General features: G+C 42.1%; 2 protein-coding genes across 4 annotated transcripts in view; one reads left to right on the top strand and one right to left on the bottom strand.

Annotated features, from left to right (window-relative positions):
- slc25a16 (solute carrier family 25 member 16) overlaps positions 1-19384 on the top strand; it is a 391343-nt gene that overhangs the window by 203995 nt on the left and 167964 nt on the right. The window lies entirely within an intron of this gene.
- LOC139211147 (zinc finger matrin-type protein 4) overlaps positions 6820-19384 on the bottom strand; it is a 28765-nt gene continuing 16200 nt past the window's right edge. The window contains exons 5-6 of the mRNA XM_070841419.1: positions 16487-16583; positions 6820-7005 (exon numbers count right to left, since the gene is read on the bottom strand). Coding sequence (XP_070697520.1) covers positions 6984-7005; positions 16487-16583 — 119 coding nt within the window. The 3' untranslated portion in view covers positions 6820-6983. The remainder of the gene's footprint in view (positions 7006-16486; positions 16584-19384) is intronic.

The following is a 19384-nucleotide window of genomic DNA, read 5'->3' as shown; positions in this document are numbered from 1 at the left end:
ATGAATCACACAGACCATTTGTTCCTCTGTTGAGTCTTGTTTTCCCTTTTTAAAAAGTGAGACAGTGCCAATTGGATGAGATTTTTTTATGCAAATGAAGTTTTGCCTTTTCAAATGTTTCTGGTGGTTATTTAGCAAAGCTAACATTGCAGTGCAGCTACTTTTAGATGATGTATTTTTATGTATTTAACTTAGACAACAGCTATCCAGAACTGTACATTTTATTCTCTCTGTCTCTCTGCATGCTTGGCTACGTCCCTCTCACTCGGTCCAGCTGCTTTGACCTTTAAAAGAACAGTTAATGTGTGTCAGGCCTGTAGCCCTGCAAGAATAATATGAGCCAGGACAGCTCAGGTATCTCTGCAGAGATCTCGGAGTGCTGCTGCTTAATATCCCATCTCGGTCTTCAAGAATTAGTACAGCAGCATTAGTGCTTCGGTGTCGATGCAGATGCATTAAGTTCTTATGTGCTGCATGTGTGTCCGGCTGCTTGTGTCACCCACCAAGATGTGATCCACTATCTAAAATGCCAGCAGGGGCTGTGGGGCTGAATATTGTGACGGTGACAATGATTTTTGACAGGGGAGCTCTGACAGGCTCTGACAATGAACAGCCTGCTGCACGGAGCAGAGCGGCGGAGTGGAAATCTGTTGCTACTGGGCTGTCTGGGGTCACGTCACCGCTGCTGACGGAGACATCCAGTTGGGAGCATGCAGACACAACATGTGACGCTCCGTGCATGAATTCATCAGCAGACAACACACTTTTAAAAAAAAAAGCACACTTTTTTTATTTAGAAAACTAGCCGTCTCTGTTGAAGGCTCTGGACTTCCTTGTTCACTTTGCATTGTATGAGTTGGATAATGGAACAAGTTGATGGAGCTGCTGCACAGCACATATTCATTCAATGCAGCAATAATGCATTTAACCCTTCGGAGTCTAGGACCGCCACACAGCGTCAAAGTCACATGTCGCACGTTTGAAAACGTAAAGCTGTGACACAAGCACGCAGGTGCTCAATTCAAAGACTGTTGGAAAGCGGACACTTCAAACTTTTTACAAGTGTTTGAATTTTGTCGATCGGCCTATTAAGACTAAATTTATGAAGAGCCGAAGTCGTGCACTACAGCTCTTCTACGAGTTAGAAGATACTGAATCTGGGGAAGAACGTTCTGATTCTGAGGAAGACTCCTCCACTGGAAGACTCTGACTCCAGTTTCAGAGGATGAAGTGGATGCTGTGCGCAGACCCCCGCTCCTCCAAAGATCCAACTAGTTCCTACTCGGAGTTTGTGTTTCTTTTGCACTTTTACATACAGTGCGTCCATATATTATGTCAAAATAAATAAATAGTTGTAGAATCACATAGGTGAGGTTGTGCTGAAAAGAAAGACACAAAGAAAGGCAAGCTAAGCAGTTTTAATGGGAAACACAAAGGTAAACTGAAAAGTAGTAAAAAAAAAACGTCGTTTTACCCCAGACTCTGAAGGGTTAAGCAGCATCAGCTATTACAACAATGAGATGAGTTATTATCCCCTAAATTGGCATTTTTCATTGAACAACTGCAGTTGAACTATACTTTTCACACTGACCATGTGACCGTTGAAGTGAGAGAAGCATGAACTAAAACTCTGTTGGCTCTAAAGTTTGTGTATTTCTGTAAAAACGTCTCCTCTGCTTGTTTTCTGTCCTCGTTCTCTGTGATTATTGTAAAAGGTTAGTAAGAGGTTTTTTTATAAATGAATATATCTCTCTCCACTTTACACCATCGGTTTAACCTTTTCCATGCGGCTGCCATTGTTATTGCTAAATGAAATTACAATTGAATCAAAGAAGGTCAGACATTTTAACAGCTTGCACCGTTTCTCCCCTGAAAGCCATCCTTGTTTGTCCATTCACCAGTTGTCAGGAGGGATGACTCAAAGCTAACAATCGCTTCACACTCCTAAAGAGACAGTGGCGTACAGTAATGAAATCATCACTCCGCTGTCTTTTCTGGAGGAGATTTTGCTTTGCGTGACCCCTTTGCCCCATACGTCCTTTAAAATGTCAGCTGAAGACACGTCTCCATCTTGACATTTTCACAAATGCTCCTCCATAATGATTCAGTTGTGTGGGGTCACACAGAGAAAACTGTAACGCCCAATCTACTGGATCTCATGGTACCATTACTGTGACCTACTGATAATCCCTCATGTGGTGTGGAATAATTACACAACCCATTACCACAGCTAATTCACTGTACACGCTACAGTGAGGCAGGGCCTCGCTTGCTTTCTCAAATGAAGGAGTTCAAGAAGCCGAGCCGTGAACTGCACCTAGAGTAATGAGATTACCTTTGCAGAAACACATCCCAGCAGAATGTGGAGTTACAGTGACATGGGGTCATCAATATGGATGAGCCGAGATAACGTGTCCTGCTGTGGGCTAAATGGAGTCGTGGCCTAGTATTCTCACACCCACTGGCTTATGGTACGCAGAGGTTGGATGGCACAGTGGAAATGACATAATACCAGCTTTAATGTTTTATTTAGCTCATCTCCTGTTGACTACAGTGGGCCATTAAAGAGCGCACAGCATCTCCCATTTGCACTGATTTCCTCTCCTTCCTGTCGCTGACGTGTCTCTCTCCCTCTTCCCACTTGTTTTTCATGCGTTTACTGTACTGTTATTTGTAAATAACGAGTTTGTTTTCCATCAAGGAAATTGCAAGAAATGCGCTAAACGTTTTTTGCTCCATTGTGGAGATATTTTACAGCTCAGTCCGACTGTGCTCATGTCAAAAGCCAGCGGGTTGTTATACTCATGCATTTCAGCAAGATTTCAGAGGAGGCATGTTTTTGTTTTTGTGACGGTGCTCTTAGCTCGCCCCAAACTTTGTGCCTCTCTCTTTCCTCGTCTAGCAGGACCAGCAGTGTTACTATGGAAACTTTGCTGAGAGATGTAAGCTTTGAAGATAATTGCTTGATCTGAACAAATGATCTGTTTTCTACTTTTTCTCCATTCTTCCATTATTTTCACGTGCTTTTCTCTATTCAAGTCACATCCGAGGTTCCCCGAGCCACACACCCACAGTTCACATCAAACCTTGATGCTCTCTCTACTTCCTATTTTTCTGTATGAATTAATGATGAGTTGTCACCATGGAGAAAGTCCATATTATATATATATATATATGTGTGTGTGTGTGTATATGAGACACTGCTGTGTTTTGACAGGACCAAGTTACGTCTCCTGCTAGTCTACACAAGATGTGAATCTGCCTGTGAAACTGCAGCAGCGGCCATGAAGGAGCAGCTGATACTTTGGTCTTTGGTAAACAGTAGTGCAGAAGTGATGCATCAGCATGGTCGATTATCTTGTTGGCTTGTTACAGATCTATAGGTGCTTAAATTCCTTGAAATATGTGTGGCGTAATTTAAAGACAGTATTGCTGATACGTAGTTTGGTTTACAGAACTGCACTGATCTCTCATCTTAATAATAACTTTAAAAAATGCAAATGATTAAGTTTTTTTTTTTTTTTCAGGAAATTAGTTGTTTCTCTTTCTCTTAACCTGCATGAATTCAGAGGGTAAGACTGACGTGGTGCTCTGATAAATTCTCGGGAAGCGAATGTGTGATGTGATCGATCGATTTTCATCACTAATCCGGCGCACTTTGTCTTGTCACCAGTTTAGTTAAATATCGGTACGTGTCCTTTTCTGTGTGAAGTAGTTCCTCCGCTTCTTTTCCTTGAAGGTTAATGTTATACTTCATAAACTGTAATAATGTTAGTGTCGATGCAATTACTGAAAGTAATCATTCTTAAATAACCATATTCAAGGCACTCTTATCGAAACAGTTTATGTAAAAATAAAATATATTATTATAGATTAAAAAAATGTGTCATCTGTTTTTTCTCTCAAATATCAATACGGCTATTGATCTCAAATCCAACTCTTGACATTTCTCATGACCTTTAGGTTTGGCAGCATGGAGTCGCCCATGTTTCTAGCTGTGGGTCCACATTATTACTCTTATTCAAAACTACAAATATTCATTAATATCACTGGTTTTCTGCATCTTGTATTCTGCATTTCACATCTCTTCACAGTACCTCCTGGCCGTGCTGCTGCATGGCGACTTGCGTAAGAAACTATACAGTTTGGGAAAGTAAATGACAAGAGGAATGAAAATAAAATGGTTTAAATATTATTTTGCAGGTTGTACTGTGAAACTCGAGGTTGTGCTTGCGTGGTAACAGCTGATCACTGCCAGGAAAAGTAAAAAATTCACACGTCTACATGGTGGTGCAAACAAACAGAAAAAGAAAAACACAGGAGTGGATTTTGCGAGAGAAAATAGATATAGTTGTCGTCTTTCTTTGTATTCATCATCAGGTGTGTTTACAAATGTGCTCATGGTACACAGCTCACAGCGATTCTCCCACTGCCAGTGCGGCTGACAGCTTCACATACACAGACACCCACCCGCGAGCGTCATATCACAGAATTCCTATCCATAGATACGTCTGTCATATATTATGTAACATCTGCTAAAATATGTGACTCACGACACAGTCATCCTCTGCGCAGACTGTGATAGGCTGCACACACACAGACACCACTTCTATTGTGAATACACAAGTGCTGGAGAGTGTAAATAGTCATCAAAACAGTCATGATGCACATCAAAAAAGCCAAAGGACTTCTTGTTTTTGTGTTTTTCTTATGGCATTAACAACAACAGAGGGGCTAGTCATTGTTGATCTCACATTAAAATCCAACAGTTTTTAGTCCTGCGTCATCCTCTTTGGCTGTTTTAAGAATCAGCTGGCAAAACAGTCTCGTATCGGATGTTTCTCTGATGGGACGGCCTTTGTGGCGATCGTCGTTGTCGTCCTCTTGAAAACAGCAGTTATCAAAACTTCTTCCACGCGCTGGATTTTGGTCCATCATCTCTGGCTGCTCGGCTCAGGATGAGTTCATCTTCACGGAAGGCTTTCCATTCAAACACACGACTCATCTAAATATTCTCATTTCACTGTCAGTATATTTGTATTTCTAAATCCTATCTATAAGAAATACATTTCCCTCATCACCCTGTAGCTCAGTGCAGATAAACACTGTGAATACAAAACTCTTGTACTTCTTAAAACACAAACGTCACCTGCAGCTACTTCTTATTTACACAAACTTTTTTTTGTTTTGTTTTGTTTTTGCTTTGTTCAACTATTTTACTTCAAACCCACCATTACATGGTTGTTAAAATTACACTGTGATTGCATAAAACCATTACTCATCCACATGTCCGCAGAAGGAAAAACAATTTTTAATCAGGTCATTCGCGGTTCACTCTCTTCGCCGTGAAATGAACAAACCACAAAATAAAAGCATTTTAATGTGTTCACACTGAACAAAAACAGAGCTTGAACCGACAAGAACTAACAGAGGAGAGTGTTGTGTTGAGTGCTGTTTTTTTTCTTTTTTCCCAGTCCTTTCCCCAACTCATGGAGAAATACTGCTCGGGGATGATCTCGGTACCAGCACAGGAAAGTGGAGCGTGTCTTCTCTTTGCTCATTTATGTTGCTACAAACCATCGTTGAAACTGACTTTACAGACGCTCTGAAGACACTACAGATGAGGAGCGTTTCGTATTGGTGACCGGTCTAATTTCTAGCTATCAAAAGTTTTTTTTCCTTTTTTGTTCAATGCGTTTTATGTTGAAAAGAAGCCAGTTCGGTACTAAAAGGTGACCTCTTTGTTCAGGTGCAAGCATGTGCAGTAATGCATTACGAAGCTATCACTAGAAAGCAGCGCTATTGCCAAAAATGCGCAAGCAATAGGTTTCAAAAAGGCAAGTGAATGCAACGTTTTACATTTTGCATGCATTGAATTACATCCCAGTTGTATTGTACATTGGCTGCTACATGGACTGGGAGTGATTTATTTATTTATTTTTTTCTTCCCTGTCTGGACATAGCAACAAAAAAATTAAAAAATATTATCTACATGTCGCACATCTCAATAGAGAAGAGAATTTTTGTCACCTCCGAACTGCATCTGACATCAGTATTCAGTGCTGTGGGAATGTTTTTTTTCAACAGTAGATGATTCGCAAAGTTGCACAGACCCTCACTTCATAGCAGGAGTTAAAAAGTCTTTGTGCTGCTTTTCTCCACTGCTTTCTGAACTGTAACCATGCCGCATTTCCACGTTCTGATTATATGGAATATATGAAAAGATGAGTTTCAAGCTGACACAACCACAATTTGGAAAAAAAAAAAAAAAAAAAAAGTGACACCAATCCACTACATTTCTAGACAACAAACCAAAAAATAACTTTTTAAATTTCTGGAAATTCATGCAATCTGTAATGGTTGAGGTCGTTTTCTTGTCCTTGGATTTTAAAGTCTGGGCCTGAGTAGGTCTAAAAGTGAGCCATGCATGTTCTACCATCAGCGTCAATCAATGTATATGAAATGCATATAGAAACAGAAGACCGTGTTCAGACTTGGATCACTGTCAGCGCACTTGGGGGATGGCTAGTTACAGAGTTATTATCACTGCTGCTCTATGACGATCATTGTAATGGTTATTACCACTGTGGGCAACGCACTGACATCAATTCAATTTTAGGATTGTGGTTCACACAGGAGTTATATGGCAATATGCAGCCGCAAGTCCAAGGACGGCTGTCGGTGTCAAGAACTCATATCAAACACTTAGGTGCTGACTAAATCTCAGATATATATTTCAAGGTCAAAGATATAAATTAACACACACACAATGACCCACACGTGCATAATGCACTTGCGTGCATGGATGCCCACGACACCCATGCGCACTCACGCACACTTAGACGCACACAAACACGCTGAAGTTAGTCTGCACTACTTTCTTATACTTGGGTTTTGACAGAAGTCTTCCTATCTAAAGTTCTTTATTCCAATAATCTCTTTCTCCGTCTCTTCTTCTTTCCAGAGTGGCCTGTCTCCGTAGCTTACTGCTGGTGTTGCTTCAGGCTGCAAGCGAAACACAGGAAAGAATTTGTTAGTCTTGTTTTGTCTCTGACATGGGCAGATACAACGAGACAGGGCTCTTTAACCACAGGGGAACATCAAGCCCACCGGGGGAAAGAAATTCTGTTTCTGCCATGCTCTGTCCCTGGGAAGTAATCTCATTTACCTGTGAAGCTGTTGTCTCATGCCGTTTTTTTAATACAGCGTAAACCTCATTGGTAATGAATCAAGACAAATGTGCAGAGATGCAATGCTGTAACCGAGCACTGCTTTTATTCCTACGCTGCTCTGAAAAGAATTTCCTTTTACCGGGATTGTCAGCTTTACTGTATTTGAAGCATTAACCAATAATCCTGTTTCACAATCTTCTCATAATTACAGCAGTCTATTATGCCTTCTATCTGGCTCTTCTCCAAATTGAAACAAAGGAGAAAGATAGGAACATAAACCCTCACGTTTAAGGTGCAATAATTACTGTGGATTTGGTCTTTATCTTGAGCCGCTGATAGTTTTTCATGATGACAGGCGCTGTGGCTGCATTCTGTAGCTTTATCGCCATGAAACAAAGCCACTCCAGAGGGAAACACGCCACATTTAATTAAAACAAAGCGATAAGTCAGGTTGAAGCTCATGCGAAGCAACACCCTGCTAATTGAGTAAGCATTTTTTAGTGACCCCTTTAGGACAGAGGGATTTAAAGTCCAGTCTTAAGTAATCCTGCAGCTGATCTTTGCAAAGTTGAACTGAAATGACAACATCAAATTAGCATTCAGAGTTGGCCTCAGTTATTCAATTGCCCGAATGTCACAACATACAGTTATACAATACCTCGTTCAACTCTGTAGCTTTTTGTATAATTGTTTCTCTTGTCAGTTTGACTTTGTCTCTGTGAACAAAAGGTACATGCAGACAGGGCTAAGGTCACACTGAGGCAAAAACACTTCAGAAACTGTATCATGAAACAAACGCAATCTGACACACTTAAAAGTGAGAAGAAGATGTTTGTCTTCACACATGGCCGTCGCTCTGAGCCCCAAACCGCACAACAAAATTCCTCCATTTTCGTCACAGTTCTTGTTAAAATGCCACTCCTCCGCCGTGTCCTAATTGGAGCGCTGCCTCACACACACACTTTCAACGCTGAGATGGAGAGAGAGAGGAAGGAGGGAGGGATGCCCGGGCACCCTGGCTGTCAGCACCTATCCCGGTAATGGCTGTTAAAACATTGGCCTCTACACCCTGTCTGCTCTGTCAGGAATCATCTAGCGCTTTGGACTCTCCGAGGAGTCGGAGGGCATGACTCTAGTTGCCTGTATTGTTCTCTAAGGAGGGGACAGGTAGCAGCGAGCAGGGATGGAGGAGCGACATGGAGTGAGGAGAAGGGTAAAGAGGCGTCGGGGCAAAAAAAGATCAAAGATGGAGGGAGAGCCAAGCGGGTCCATCCTGGGGGGGCAACAGAGAGTTTTGCACCAGAAATAACAAAGTCGGTTGTATCTGACTTCTTAGTAACTTTTTACATACCTTAAATGTATATTGATTATTTGATCAGTCCATCTCTTTTGGCTTGTGACCTCTTAAAATGGAGCTATTTCCTTCATGAGAGGTGATGGCTTCAGTGTCAGAATGAATTATGAGTGGTAGGGCTGCAGCTAACGATCATTTTCATCTTCAGTCTGTCAGTTATTTTTATGATTAATCGCTTTGTCTGTAAAATGGGGACGAAGGCTCATCACCGTGTTTCAGAGCAAATTTCTAATTATTTTGTTGACCAACCAACGATATTCAGAGCAATTGACTTGACTGATGAGGATGAATTAATTAAAACAGTTGTTGATCAATTTTCTGTTGATTAACTCCCAGGTTGGGAACCACTGGTTTTGGTTATAAAGGTTAAAAGATAGTGTAATAATGATGATAACCAAGGTGGTGAAGCCGCATATTGGAAACGTCAAGATCCGCTAAATGTTTTCTTTTACTGATGTCTTTAACATTTCACATCCAGAAAACGTCACACTCGCCACTACACACACACACACACACACACACACACACACACACAGTACTAGCAGACATGCTCCTTTCTTTATAATTATCAAACTTCAGCAAGTGTTTACAGTCAACATTGTTGCAGAGTAATTATCTCTGTTCTATCAGTTATAGATAATAGACTAATGGTTTGAGACCTCTGTGGAAGCAGAATGGACCCTTTTATAGTGCTGCCTGTCTGTTGTCTTTAGATTCAGCTCTGTATGTTGGTCAAAAGCATAAATTTGAACTTGCAGATCCCATCTGCCACTCCGCCCACTGTTATCTGTCACATTGTTTTGCTGTCCCCTGATTGGGCTGTTTCTATGGGAACAACATAGCACAAAAAAATCATGGGATTGTTTTTGACTGTGCAGCGAACATCGCTATTACAAACCTAGTATTTTCTTCCGTTTAGCATGCGTCATTGCAACACTGCACCTACTGTGAAACAATTCACATACATATTGCCATACAACTGTCATTACTATGTAAATTGTACAGTTGACGACTTGGATGCAGGAAAGTGAAGGTGAGGAAAAGCAGAAGATGAGGGGAGGGGGTAAATAAACAGGTCACGGTCTGTAAGTGAAGAGAGTTGTTAATAGGCAAAATAAAAATCCAATAATCTGTTCCAGGAAGGCACATGTAGGATGTGAGATATATGAGGAAGAGGATTTGTGGGAGAGAGAGAGAGCAGAGAGAGCAGAGAGGGAGAGAGAGAGTGTCCGAGGGAGGTGTTTGTGAGGATGCGAAGGTCACCTTGGCGTGCTGTGTGTGTGTGTGTGTGTGTGTGTGTGTGTGTGTGTGAGAACAGGTAAGCTCAGTCCGGCAGTGGCAGTTGCTAAGGGAGCAGATCTGTGAGTCATGATTCAGGCTCGACCGCCCCCCCCCCCCCACTGCCCTAATCTTATTAACATCCCATACAGCCATGCTCGGGGCAGGGGGCAGGGTGTGTGTCCATGTGTGTAAACACAGAATGTGTTTGTGTGATGTTTGGGCAGAAGGTGTGAGGAAAGACAAGGACAAATGCCTTTAGGGGAGATGAGAAGCGCCTGAGGCATGTGTCTCTGTGTGTGCTAGTGTGACCGAGGAGTCATTTGAGGGGAGAGCTCTCCATCGATGGTGATGAATTAACCTTTCACCTGGCCTCAAGTGGGAAGACGATGTGCACTGTGCAGGCACACACACATACTCAGACCATGATACACACACACACACACTTGCATGCAGCAACCCTAACTTATTAGCAGGTCGACAGCTCAACCGTTTGCATTCAGAGTTATTTTACGCTAAGCACTGTAATCTCTCGCTGCCACCCTGTCTCTCTGCCGTGCCCTCTTGAATGTACATGAGTTTGTTTTGTAGTTTGTGTGTATGCGTCTTCTGTGATACTGATGCTGAATAATTACCAGGGTGAGTAGGCTAAATGGATTGTCCCCGACCGCACCATCATACCCTAAGGGCCTGCGATAACATCGGCATCAACGTCTCACACACACACACACACTCACACACAAGCACACGCTATGCACATAAACGCACATAAAGGCAGGCCAGAGGTCGTAATTGTATAACGAAAAAGCACCGAGAGAGCAAAGGCCACACAATCCCAGTGAGCGATGTGAACATGAATAATATTATACGGGTAGTTAAAGCAGCACAACGTCAGTGGTCAGAGAAACAGCCCTGCTGACAGCTCCCATCAAACAAACTGGGCTTTACTGGTTGCTTTGTTTTCTCTTGTGGACCCAAGGGGCTAATTAGTGCTTGTTCTTGTTTTTATTCAGTTTTTTTTTTATTTTTCCATTTTAATGTATACTTGGACAAAAACTTTTTAGGCAGCATAAAGCCATCACAGCCTTGAGGACATTCTGTATGAGCTCTTTTCTCTCTCTGGTGCAGACTACTGGGTGTCACAATGTTCAACCAGACAGAGGGATCTATATAATAGAAGCTGACTGCCAAATCACCATACCCATAATGAAATATTATTGGCATTAATGCTGGCAGATATACAAAAAGCAAACTCATTACATAGATGTTTTATAGATCCAGCGAGGTGCATTTGTTTTTTTAGAATATACTCATGAATATCATTACTGCTACTGTCATTTGTGGTCGTAAAGAATGAGTTGACACATCTCCGTGTCGCCACTCTTTAATAACCAAATTTAGCCTTTGCCTTTGAGCATAACAACAAAACACACCCAGTTATTAGTGCGCTGTGCTGCTGCTGGCTTCCTTGGAAACAAAACTACTTAACAAAAGAACAAAAGAACCTTAGACACAAAATTCTCATGAAATAGTTGCTGCATCCACCAACACATGTCAAGTGTACTTCTTCAAAGAAAAGATCAAAGTTTGCCAACTCCTGCTTAAAAACCTGAGGAGAAATACGCACCCATGCACCCATGCAGTCACCGTTGGGAACAGCCTGCCGCCATCAGAGCACTCGCCAGACTTTTACACAGCTGGAAAAAACCAATTGGGCTCCTTTCCTCTAACAGCCTTATGTTCGTTCTTTAATTTTCACTTTTTTGTTCAAACTAGCCATTAGTTTTTAAGAGCACTCGAGTCAGGAACCAACATGGGGATTCAGTGTTCATATATCTGGTTCAGTGCTGTCTGCTGCTCACTTGTGTTCCTGTCTGCTGGCCAGCTAAGTGCATTGGCTTAATTGCAACATACTGTAAACTGTGAAAATGTTCTGCCAAGTTTATCTAGTTATATCTCCGCTGTTATCATCCTGTACAGGTCCAATTACAGCAGCCAGTCTGGAGCGGCTGTGTGGAGTCTGCAGCGTTTCAAATGACCTGCAGCTGACTGTGTACGAAGCAGATGCACGGCACAGATAAGGAGAGCTGGCAGATAGATGCATCCAGCTGTTTAAAGAATAGAGAAATCTGTTGTTGTTTTATAATGACACATTCCTAATGCCAGACATCACAAACACACATACCCAAATAGACGGAGATACACATACACAGTTTTCATGGATGTTTCTTCGGTGAGAGCTAATCCCCTGCCGCTGTCAGCCGTGCTTTCGCCTCCTCTGGAAAGCTCCTTACACAAGCCAAAGCTCATCCTGAGTGTGAAAGAACACACGCAGGACCCACAAAAATACATAAACACACACACACACATACACAAACACACACGCTCGCTCAAAGTTAGGGTGGAAGATCTCACGTCACTTTGGCAAAGCCTTGTCCACCCTGTAAACAACCCAGAGATACAAAACGGAACAATCTCAGCAGCCTCCTTTCCATAAGCACTCGCACACATTGACGCACATGCACACACAAATACACATTGCTAGACACTAATATAAAGATATCCGTGCAGTGCAGCACTCCATAATCAGGCAGCTTGTTCTTAAAGGAAGCAGACTCAGGAAAAAAACGTTTGTACTCATGCCATGTGCCGCAAAAATAGTCACCACCAACACCAATGCGCGCACACACACACACACACAGCCCTCGTTCATGGGCCTTGTGTCGTCTTATTTCTCAACTTGCTATACCTTAGTGGTTGTCTAGTCTCATGTGCTGCAGCCAGACTGTTTTTGTGTGTGTGTACATGAATATGTTAACACTCCCCTGTCAGCAGAAAAATGGCACTTTGCACAAAGTGCTGCCCAACATATTGTGACAGGACATTATATGCTTTCATATCATGCCCCCATACTGTACAGTGATGTATGAGTGGGTAGGTGTGTGTGTGTGTGTGTGTGTGTGTGTGTGTGTGTGTGTGTGTGTGTGTGAGCGACTTAGCCTAAAGGGGTGTCTAACACAAATTCATGTACCCGCTTTGTGTTTCACCTGAGTGACTGGGCGACGGCAGAGGAACTGAGGTCAATGAGGTGGAACCTTTGGTCTTGTTTTGTGTTTCCCAGAGGATCAATACAGCAGCGCAACACAGCTGGCAAGACTTCCTTCCACTACCAGTGCTCACTCTCACAAACTTAACAGAATTCAGTGCGCGTTCACAGTAAGTCTGTAAGGGCTCAGTGCTGTCGCACTGTAAAATCACTTGTGCTTTGAGGGTTCCTGATGGAGTTTTTCACACTTTCTGCGCACTAAGTCTGCAATTCTGCAGATGCTGCTTAAGGGAATTACACACAATCCGTAGCAGTGTAGACTTAAACATAGAGTGTGGCAGTTTTCAAATAGACTAGAAATTTTGTTTCACCAAATAATGCTACTAAACTACATATGAACATATACATTTACAAATGAAATATGACTCTCACATCATTTGCCACAGAAATGTCCCAATGATTTATCATGGAATCTATTTATGAGAGAATTTTATCATGTTTATTTGGAATATTAAAAACTACTACTGTACTGGAATCAGGGGGACTTTTGGGTATGAAGGGACAGAAAATCTCTTTCTAATGGACTTCTCACCCATCTGCCCTTTTTGAAAAATCTCAGTGAAATCTGAACCTTTGAAATTTGAGCTATTGAGAAAAGTCTGTGTGATTGTTGAGAGCTTAGTGGACACTGAGCTTTTGGGCTGTAAAGTTCTTTTCCTGCTCGACTACAGACTCACAGTCCTGCTCTCCCCTTTTTACAGTAAATCATATGATAATCCCTCTTTTCCTCACAGAGGCTTCATGAGATCCCGTACCTTTCCTCACCATACCTTACCGTACCGTACCTTGCCTTCTGAGAAACATGTCACCAAACATCCCTGATTCTGAAACAAGACTGAAGTCCAGCTCGACACACTTCCTCCACTCCAGACCACTTCCTGTAAGCCCGGCTGATAAAGTGGATGAGTTCCAGTGACCTATCAGTACCACCCCTGTAAATCTCCCTGCTACCTCTCTCAGTCTGTCTCTCACTGCCCTCTATCCGTCGATGCCCTGTCAATCCATCCAAGGCAGTGAGGCCCTGCAGCTGTCAGCCACACTGAGCCTCACCTCAGTGTTCACTCCAGATCTGCTCCTTATCTCTCTGGCTCCTCCTTTCAGTTCAATTTAAGATTTTTGCAATTTTTTGTTTTTTAACTTTCTTCAGCTCTCTTTGCACCTTTCTGTCTCCAGAACATCGTGTTTCTGTCTGTATTACTACATTTCTCCATGTCCATCTGTCTCTCCTCATCAATTTTATCTCAGCCTTTTGCCATCTCTGCATCCCCCCCCCCCCTTTTTTTTTGTTTTGCCTCTGTATCAAACACGATGCGTCTTTCTCTCAGCATCTCTCCTCCCATCTGTCTCTCTGTGTCTGTGGTGCATACCGTCTCAATGTCAATCAGTCTTACTTACTCTCTTTCAGCGACTCTCTCTGTATGTCTGCCCTCTTTTCCACTTTATGTGAAACTGACAGAAGGGAGAGAGTTATGAGCCTCCATTTTTCCCCCTGATTTACAAACCTTTGTGCAGACATATTCTACATCTCACCAATCACTTTTTAGGGGTTTAGCTGACGCTCTCTTTCAGGCTGATTTAGAACAAGCCAAGAGCTGTATTAGGCGTTCAACGTCTTGCTTCGTGGCATGTAGTAGTTAATGGACAACGACTTGGGGCAAATATCAATTCTGTGACCCTGCAGTCTCATCTGAAAACACAAAGCACGTTTCCCCTCGACTCCCCACATCTCTGTCCAAATATTATAATGCGGTTACTTATGTTACTTCCCAAATCTTTTTGTGAAGTTATGCTAAGAATAATAAAAAATAACTTCAGCATCTTGTTGTACATCAAATAATCCTTCGAATGTGTTTGCAGTTTTTTGGTGCTTTGACTTCCATAAACCGAATTCCAGTTAAGGTTTGCTGTATTGATCTGAGCTGCTGTCTCTGCACCTCAGCAAATCACAGCGAAGCTCTCTGAATGGACAGATAGCACTCTGGCTCAGGGGAGAAAAATAAGTTTGACTCTTGGGTTTTGGGTTAAACTTTCCTTTTAACGTCTTAGGCTTTGACATTTTGAATCAAGCCACACGTTTTACCTCTGTAGCAGACCTTTAGCTTTAATGACAGTCGCTTAACACAGATTTTGTTCTTCACTTCACTAATGTTTAATCATGAATTGTTTCTTTTTAGCAAAGCAAGTCAAATAGAGCATGGCATGTCAAAAATGTATCTTGTCAAACTTTCTTAAAACTACATTAAAGTCTATGAATAAAGGGGGAGATTCTTGTTTTTCTGATCGGCCTCAATTGAAGACTACTTTTAGGAAAGTTTGAACTGGCTAGCTTTTGCGGTGTCAATTAAGAGCACTGTGCAGACAAGAGAAAAATATGAAGAACATATGAATTACATGTATGGCACACACTGTCTGTGTAGCTAACAGAGCATACATGATGATTACATGATAAAAAATGTACATCTTCTACTTTTTCTAGTGACCGGTTGATAGAAGCATTTGGAGCTCACCCTTGGCTAAAATAAAATCTGTCCTATTATGTGCAGTCTGTTTTTGTCTTGTCCTTCTAGCCTCTCTGCCTTTCTCATCTTTGTTATTGCCGTTGTTTTTCTCACCACGCCCACCACACAGTCTGAGAGTTAACTTGTTTGCAGAAGTTTGGTGTGTGCAGCCCAGACAAGTTATGCTCTGGGGATGATAAACACAGACATTTCAGCTGAAGTGCCTCAACTCTCAGAAAAAAGAGAGAGAAAAAAAAAAAAAAAATAGAAATGTCCACAACTACAAACTTATATCCTCAAGCACCCTTTTATCTGACAAATTATAATATTCGTAACGCACTTAATTTCTATTACATTGCTTTAAATACAAAGCGTCGCGTACATGCGAACACACACAGACACACACAAACACCGCCTATAGCCACGCTCACAGCTATCTCATGGTAAATGCATGAAATGTAACTGTTCCATATCACACTCCCTTCCTGCTGGTGGACATAATTTCCCTCACATTGGCTGTGATTTACATTTCCCATAATAAGTAAAGAAAATGACAAAACCCTCATTGTCACTTATGATAAAATATTCCGTTGCTGCTCTACAGCTCTTTACACGGCCTATATGTGCTGTAATGATATAATGAATTAATTCCACCCTGTAAATTTTGGCTATACTGTTCCACCCTTCACATCCAGCACCGATACAAACCGTATCTACTATGATTTACAACTGGAACGGTCTCTGTTTCATCATCCACCCAAACAACACTACATAAAAGATTAGGCTAAATGCGTAAAAATGTCTGTTTGGTTTGTGTATTTGTCTTTATGTTCTCAAGGAAGGTCTTTCCTCACAGGTAGTCACTGTGTTGTACTCATTTGTACACATGACAAAGCTACTTAATGTAGTTGTGTGAAAAATGAGAGAGAGCGAGTAGTTGACACGCTGCCTAATCTCAGACCGCCGCACACCTGGCTAATCGCCTCATGAAGTGGACGTGGTTGTCAGTTTTGGAGATTTACACACCGTCTCTCCTTGTTAGGATTTGATTGACCATCCATCCAGTTCTTGTACTCACTTGTTCTGGTGCTTCGAGCCCTGGAGGTGTGCGTGGTACTGCTCGATGGAGTTGAGGACCACACTGCAGACACTGCAGGAGTAACTACTGCGCAGCCCTGGAGAGACACAACCACACAGCCCGACAGGCACAGGGGTTACTGTGAGGACACTTATATAAAAAATATGGTTGATGAAAATCCTTAAAAACGGTCGTCATCATCATCTGGATCAACAGAAGCAGCAGCAGCGAGGCCAACATGAGCAACAATGAAATTTTGAACTGACACCAAATAGTCTTATTTTTACACTCTGCAGTGCAGGGTAATTTTCCTAATTAGAGTGCATCTGGAAAAAGATTTGATTAGACTATCATTAGCAGAAAGCCAGTTACAGTTTTAGATCTTTAGATCATCGCCTCTTCTTTCTAGTGCTCATGTGTGTGAAGGTGCCTTTTGAAACTTGAACTTCAACAGGGTGAGAAAAATTAGGACACTAGGGGTAAGAGAAGAACAGTGGAATAGGTCGTGTGTGTGTGTGTGTGTAGTACTGTGTGTGTGTGTGTGTGTGGTACTTTGTATTGTAATGGTGAATGCATGCCTGAACTGGTGTGGCTCAGACACAGATGTGAACTAATTAGAGGGTTTGCAGGTGGTTGAGATGAACACCCAAAAATAGAAGGATGAGGATGGAGATACTGACAGAGTGGGGTAAAGAGAGATTAGGGTGGGGGTGGGGGGGTGTCTAGTTAAACCAAATGATTGAAAAGAGCAAGTTTCCAGGGGGAAATAAAATGTGTATAAAATATGAAGGAGAGGAGATGGAGACATGTTAAAGATAATGAGATACCACACTGCAGCACTGATGTAAAATGCATGCTGACCACATTGCATGTGTATATCTTCTGTCAAAAAGGATATCCTCTTTCTCATGTGGTAACTACAACTTGGCAGCATTTTAAAATCTTCCACAAAGGCAGAGGATGTGCTCTCTGTGTCGACGGCTGCGTATTCTCTGTCCGAGATGCAATGAAGTACTATTTCACATTTTGCACACTGCAGAGCCGTCAGTGCACAACTTTACTCAGATCAGATGAACAACCTTGAAATGAATTCCCCTCCATGCTTAATTTTCATTTTTTGAGAATGAATGTGTAATTCTGGGTGTGGTAGCTTGTGTGTTGGTGCCCTTTTCTCTACTGTCATTACTGTCCTTGAGATTTATGAGTTGTCTGTGTATTCCATCACCTTTTGACCTTCTGTGGAAGTAATTGGTGAAATGTGTTGGGAGATGAAGTTGTAATATAGTTAGGAGTAGTGGGAGGTCATTTATACCGGGCAAGGGCTGCATAATGTGGCATATCTACTCCCTGTTGTGTCTGAGCCGCTCCGTTTCAGGGGTGATTAAGGACAAGCAGTCATTTTGAAGAAAGCCATGACTGAATTAGTTGCCTGGAGTAAGCGCTGTCTTGGCTTAAATGTTGATATTTTGCATCTATTAGGAGCTAATAATTAAGGCTGTGTGTGAGAAAGTGCGACGAAACGAGAGATAGCGTGTCCTCTTCTGCCAAAATGTCATTACTTCTGTTCTCTCTTAATGAAAAGGATATTAATTGGTGAAGAGATAATTTGAAAAAGAAAGCAATGATAAGTCTCTCATTCTCCTTCCCTTTCTGCTTCCCATAATTCTACACTGCTGCACGGACGCTGCTGCAAGGATTACACAAAGAGGTCTTTTATTGTATACACGATTAAGTGAGTTTTACGTGCATGTGTGTGCGCACAAACACAGACGCAGCTTTTAGCCTGATTGATGTCACCTCCACGGTGCCCGTCCGAGCAGCACTCATGTACAATGTGCTATAGTTTGCGTTGATGCCAGAGATGTGTGTGTGTGTGTGTGTGTGTGTGTGCCAGTCTTTTAAACACAAAAACACACGGCCACATGCACAGACACTGTTTTTTTTGGTAATAAAGCAGTCCTGGCATAAGACAACACTGTGCCCTAATCCATGTTAATTACATGCAGGGAAAGTGTGTGTGCAACGCGAGTGACAGCATGCAGCGCAGGGTTGTGAATGTGGGTTTTTGTGAGCATGAGCAGTATTTGTGAGGGTGTTTTTAAGCCTTGTTAATTACACAAGAAGATATGCCAGGGAGAGAGAAAAGAGGGGGGTGAGATGAGCTGAGGCAGTGGGCGTGGAGCTGTTTGTGGCTGTCGTTTAATGCACAGAGTCTTCTGGCGTTTCTGGCACCCATGGCATGGAGATGCCTAAAAGCTTGTCAAAAAAGTAATGAGCCACATTCTGTGCACAGAAAACTGAAAAAAAAATCTGTTCTTTTCGAGAGCTTGAAAAATTAAACATCTTCAGATATTTGAACTTCAGCCCAAGCAACATTAATGTCCCCTTTTTAGCGTGATGTTCGGGGTTTGTTCCAATGGGACGCTCTGCCAAGCTCTAACTGCAGGTTCCTTTTATTTGTGAGCCTCAGAGGGTTTTCAGGTAGTGGTCAGCGCTGACGACTGTGAAATCTGGTGTTGCATGAGCACTGTTGGTTAAATGGCGCGATGGTTTTAACACACAGAAGCAGTAAATGAGCTGTAAGCACACTGCACAACCACTAAATATCAAATTACAAATAATTTCAAGGTAGAGTTTCCTGTTTTCTGCTTCCTTCCTATGGGGCGACTGCAACTGAGAATCTCACTGCAAGGTATTCATCTGTAATTTTATTCACCACGGAGGCAGGATAATAGTTTACAGAGCTCTTACTACCCCAGAGCCTTAGTGCTGTGGTATACCGATAGATTACCATGTGTTTTGCAAGATTAAAAAGGAACCGGATGCAAAAAGAAGCCCATTGAGATTCAATCAAAACCTTGCAGTCTGCAGCAAAGGCTTGACAGTACATCTCATAGG

Source organism: Pempheris klunzingeri, chromosome 12, assembly GCF_042242105.1.
Source record: "Pempheris klunzingeri isolate RE-2024b chromosome 12, fPemKlu1.hap1, whole genome shotgun sequence".
Lineage (NCBI taxonomy): Eukaryota > Metazoa > Chordata > Actinopteri > Acropomatiformes > Pempheridae > Pempheris > Pempheris klunzingeri.
The sequence above is the reverse complement of the archived record's forward strand: the minus strand, read 5'-3'. Positions and strand labels throughout refer to the sequence as shown.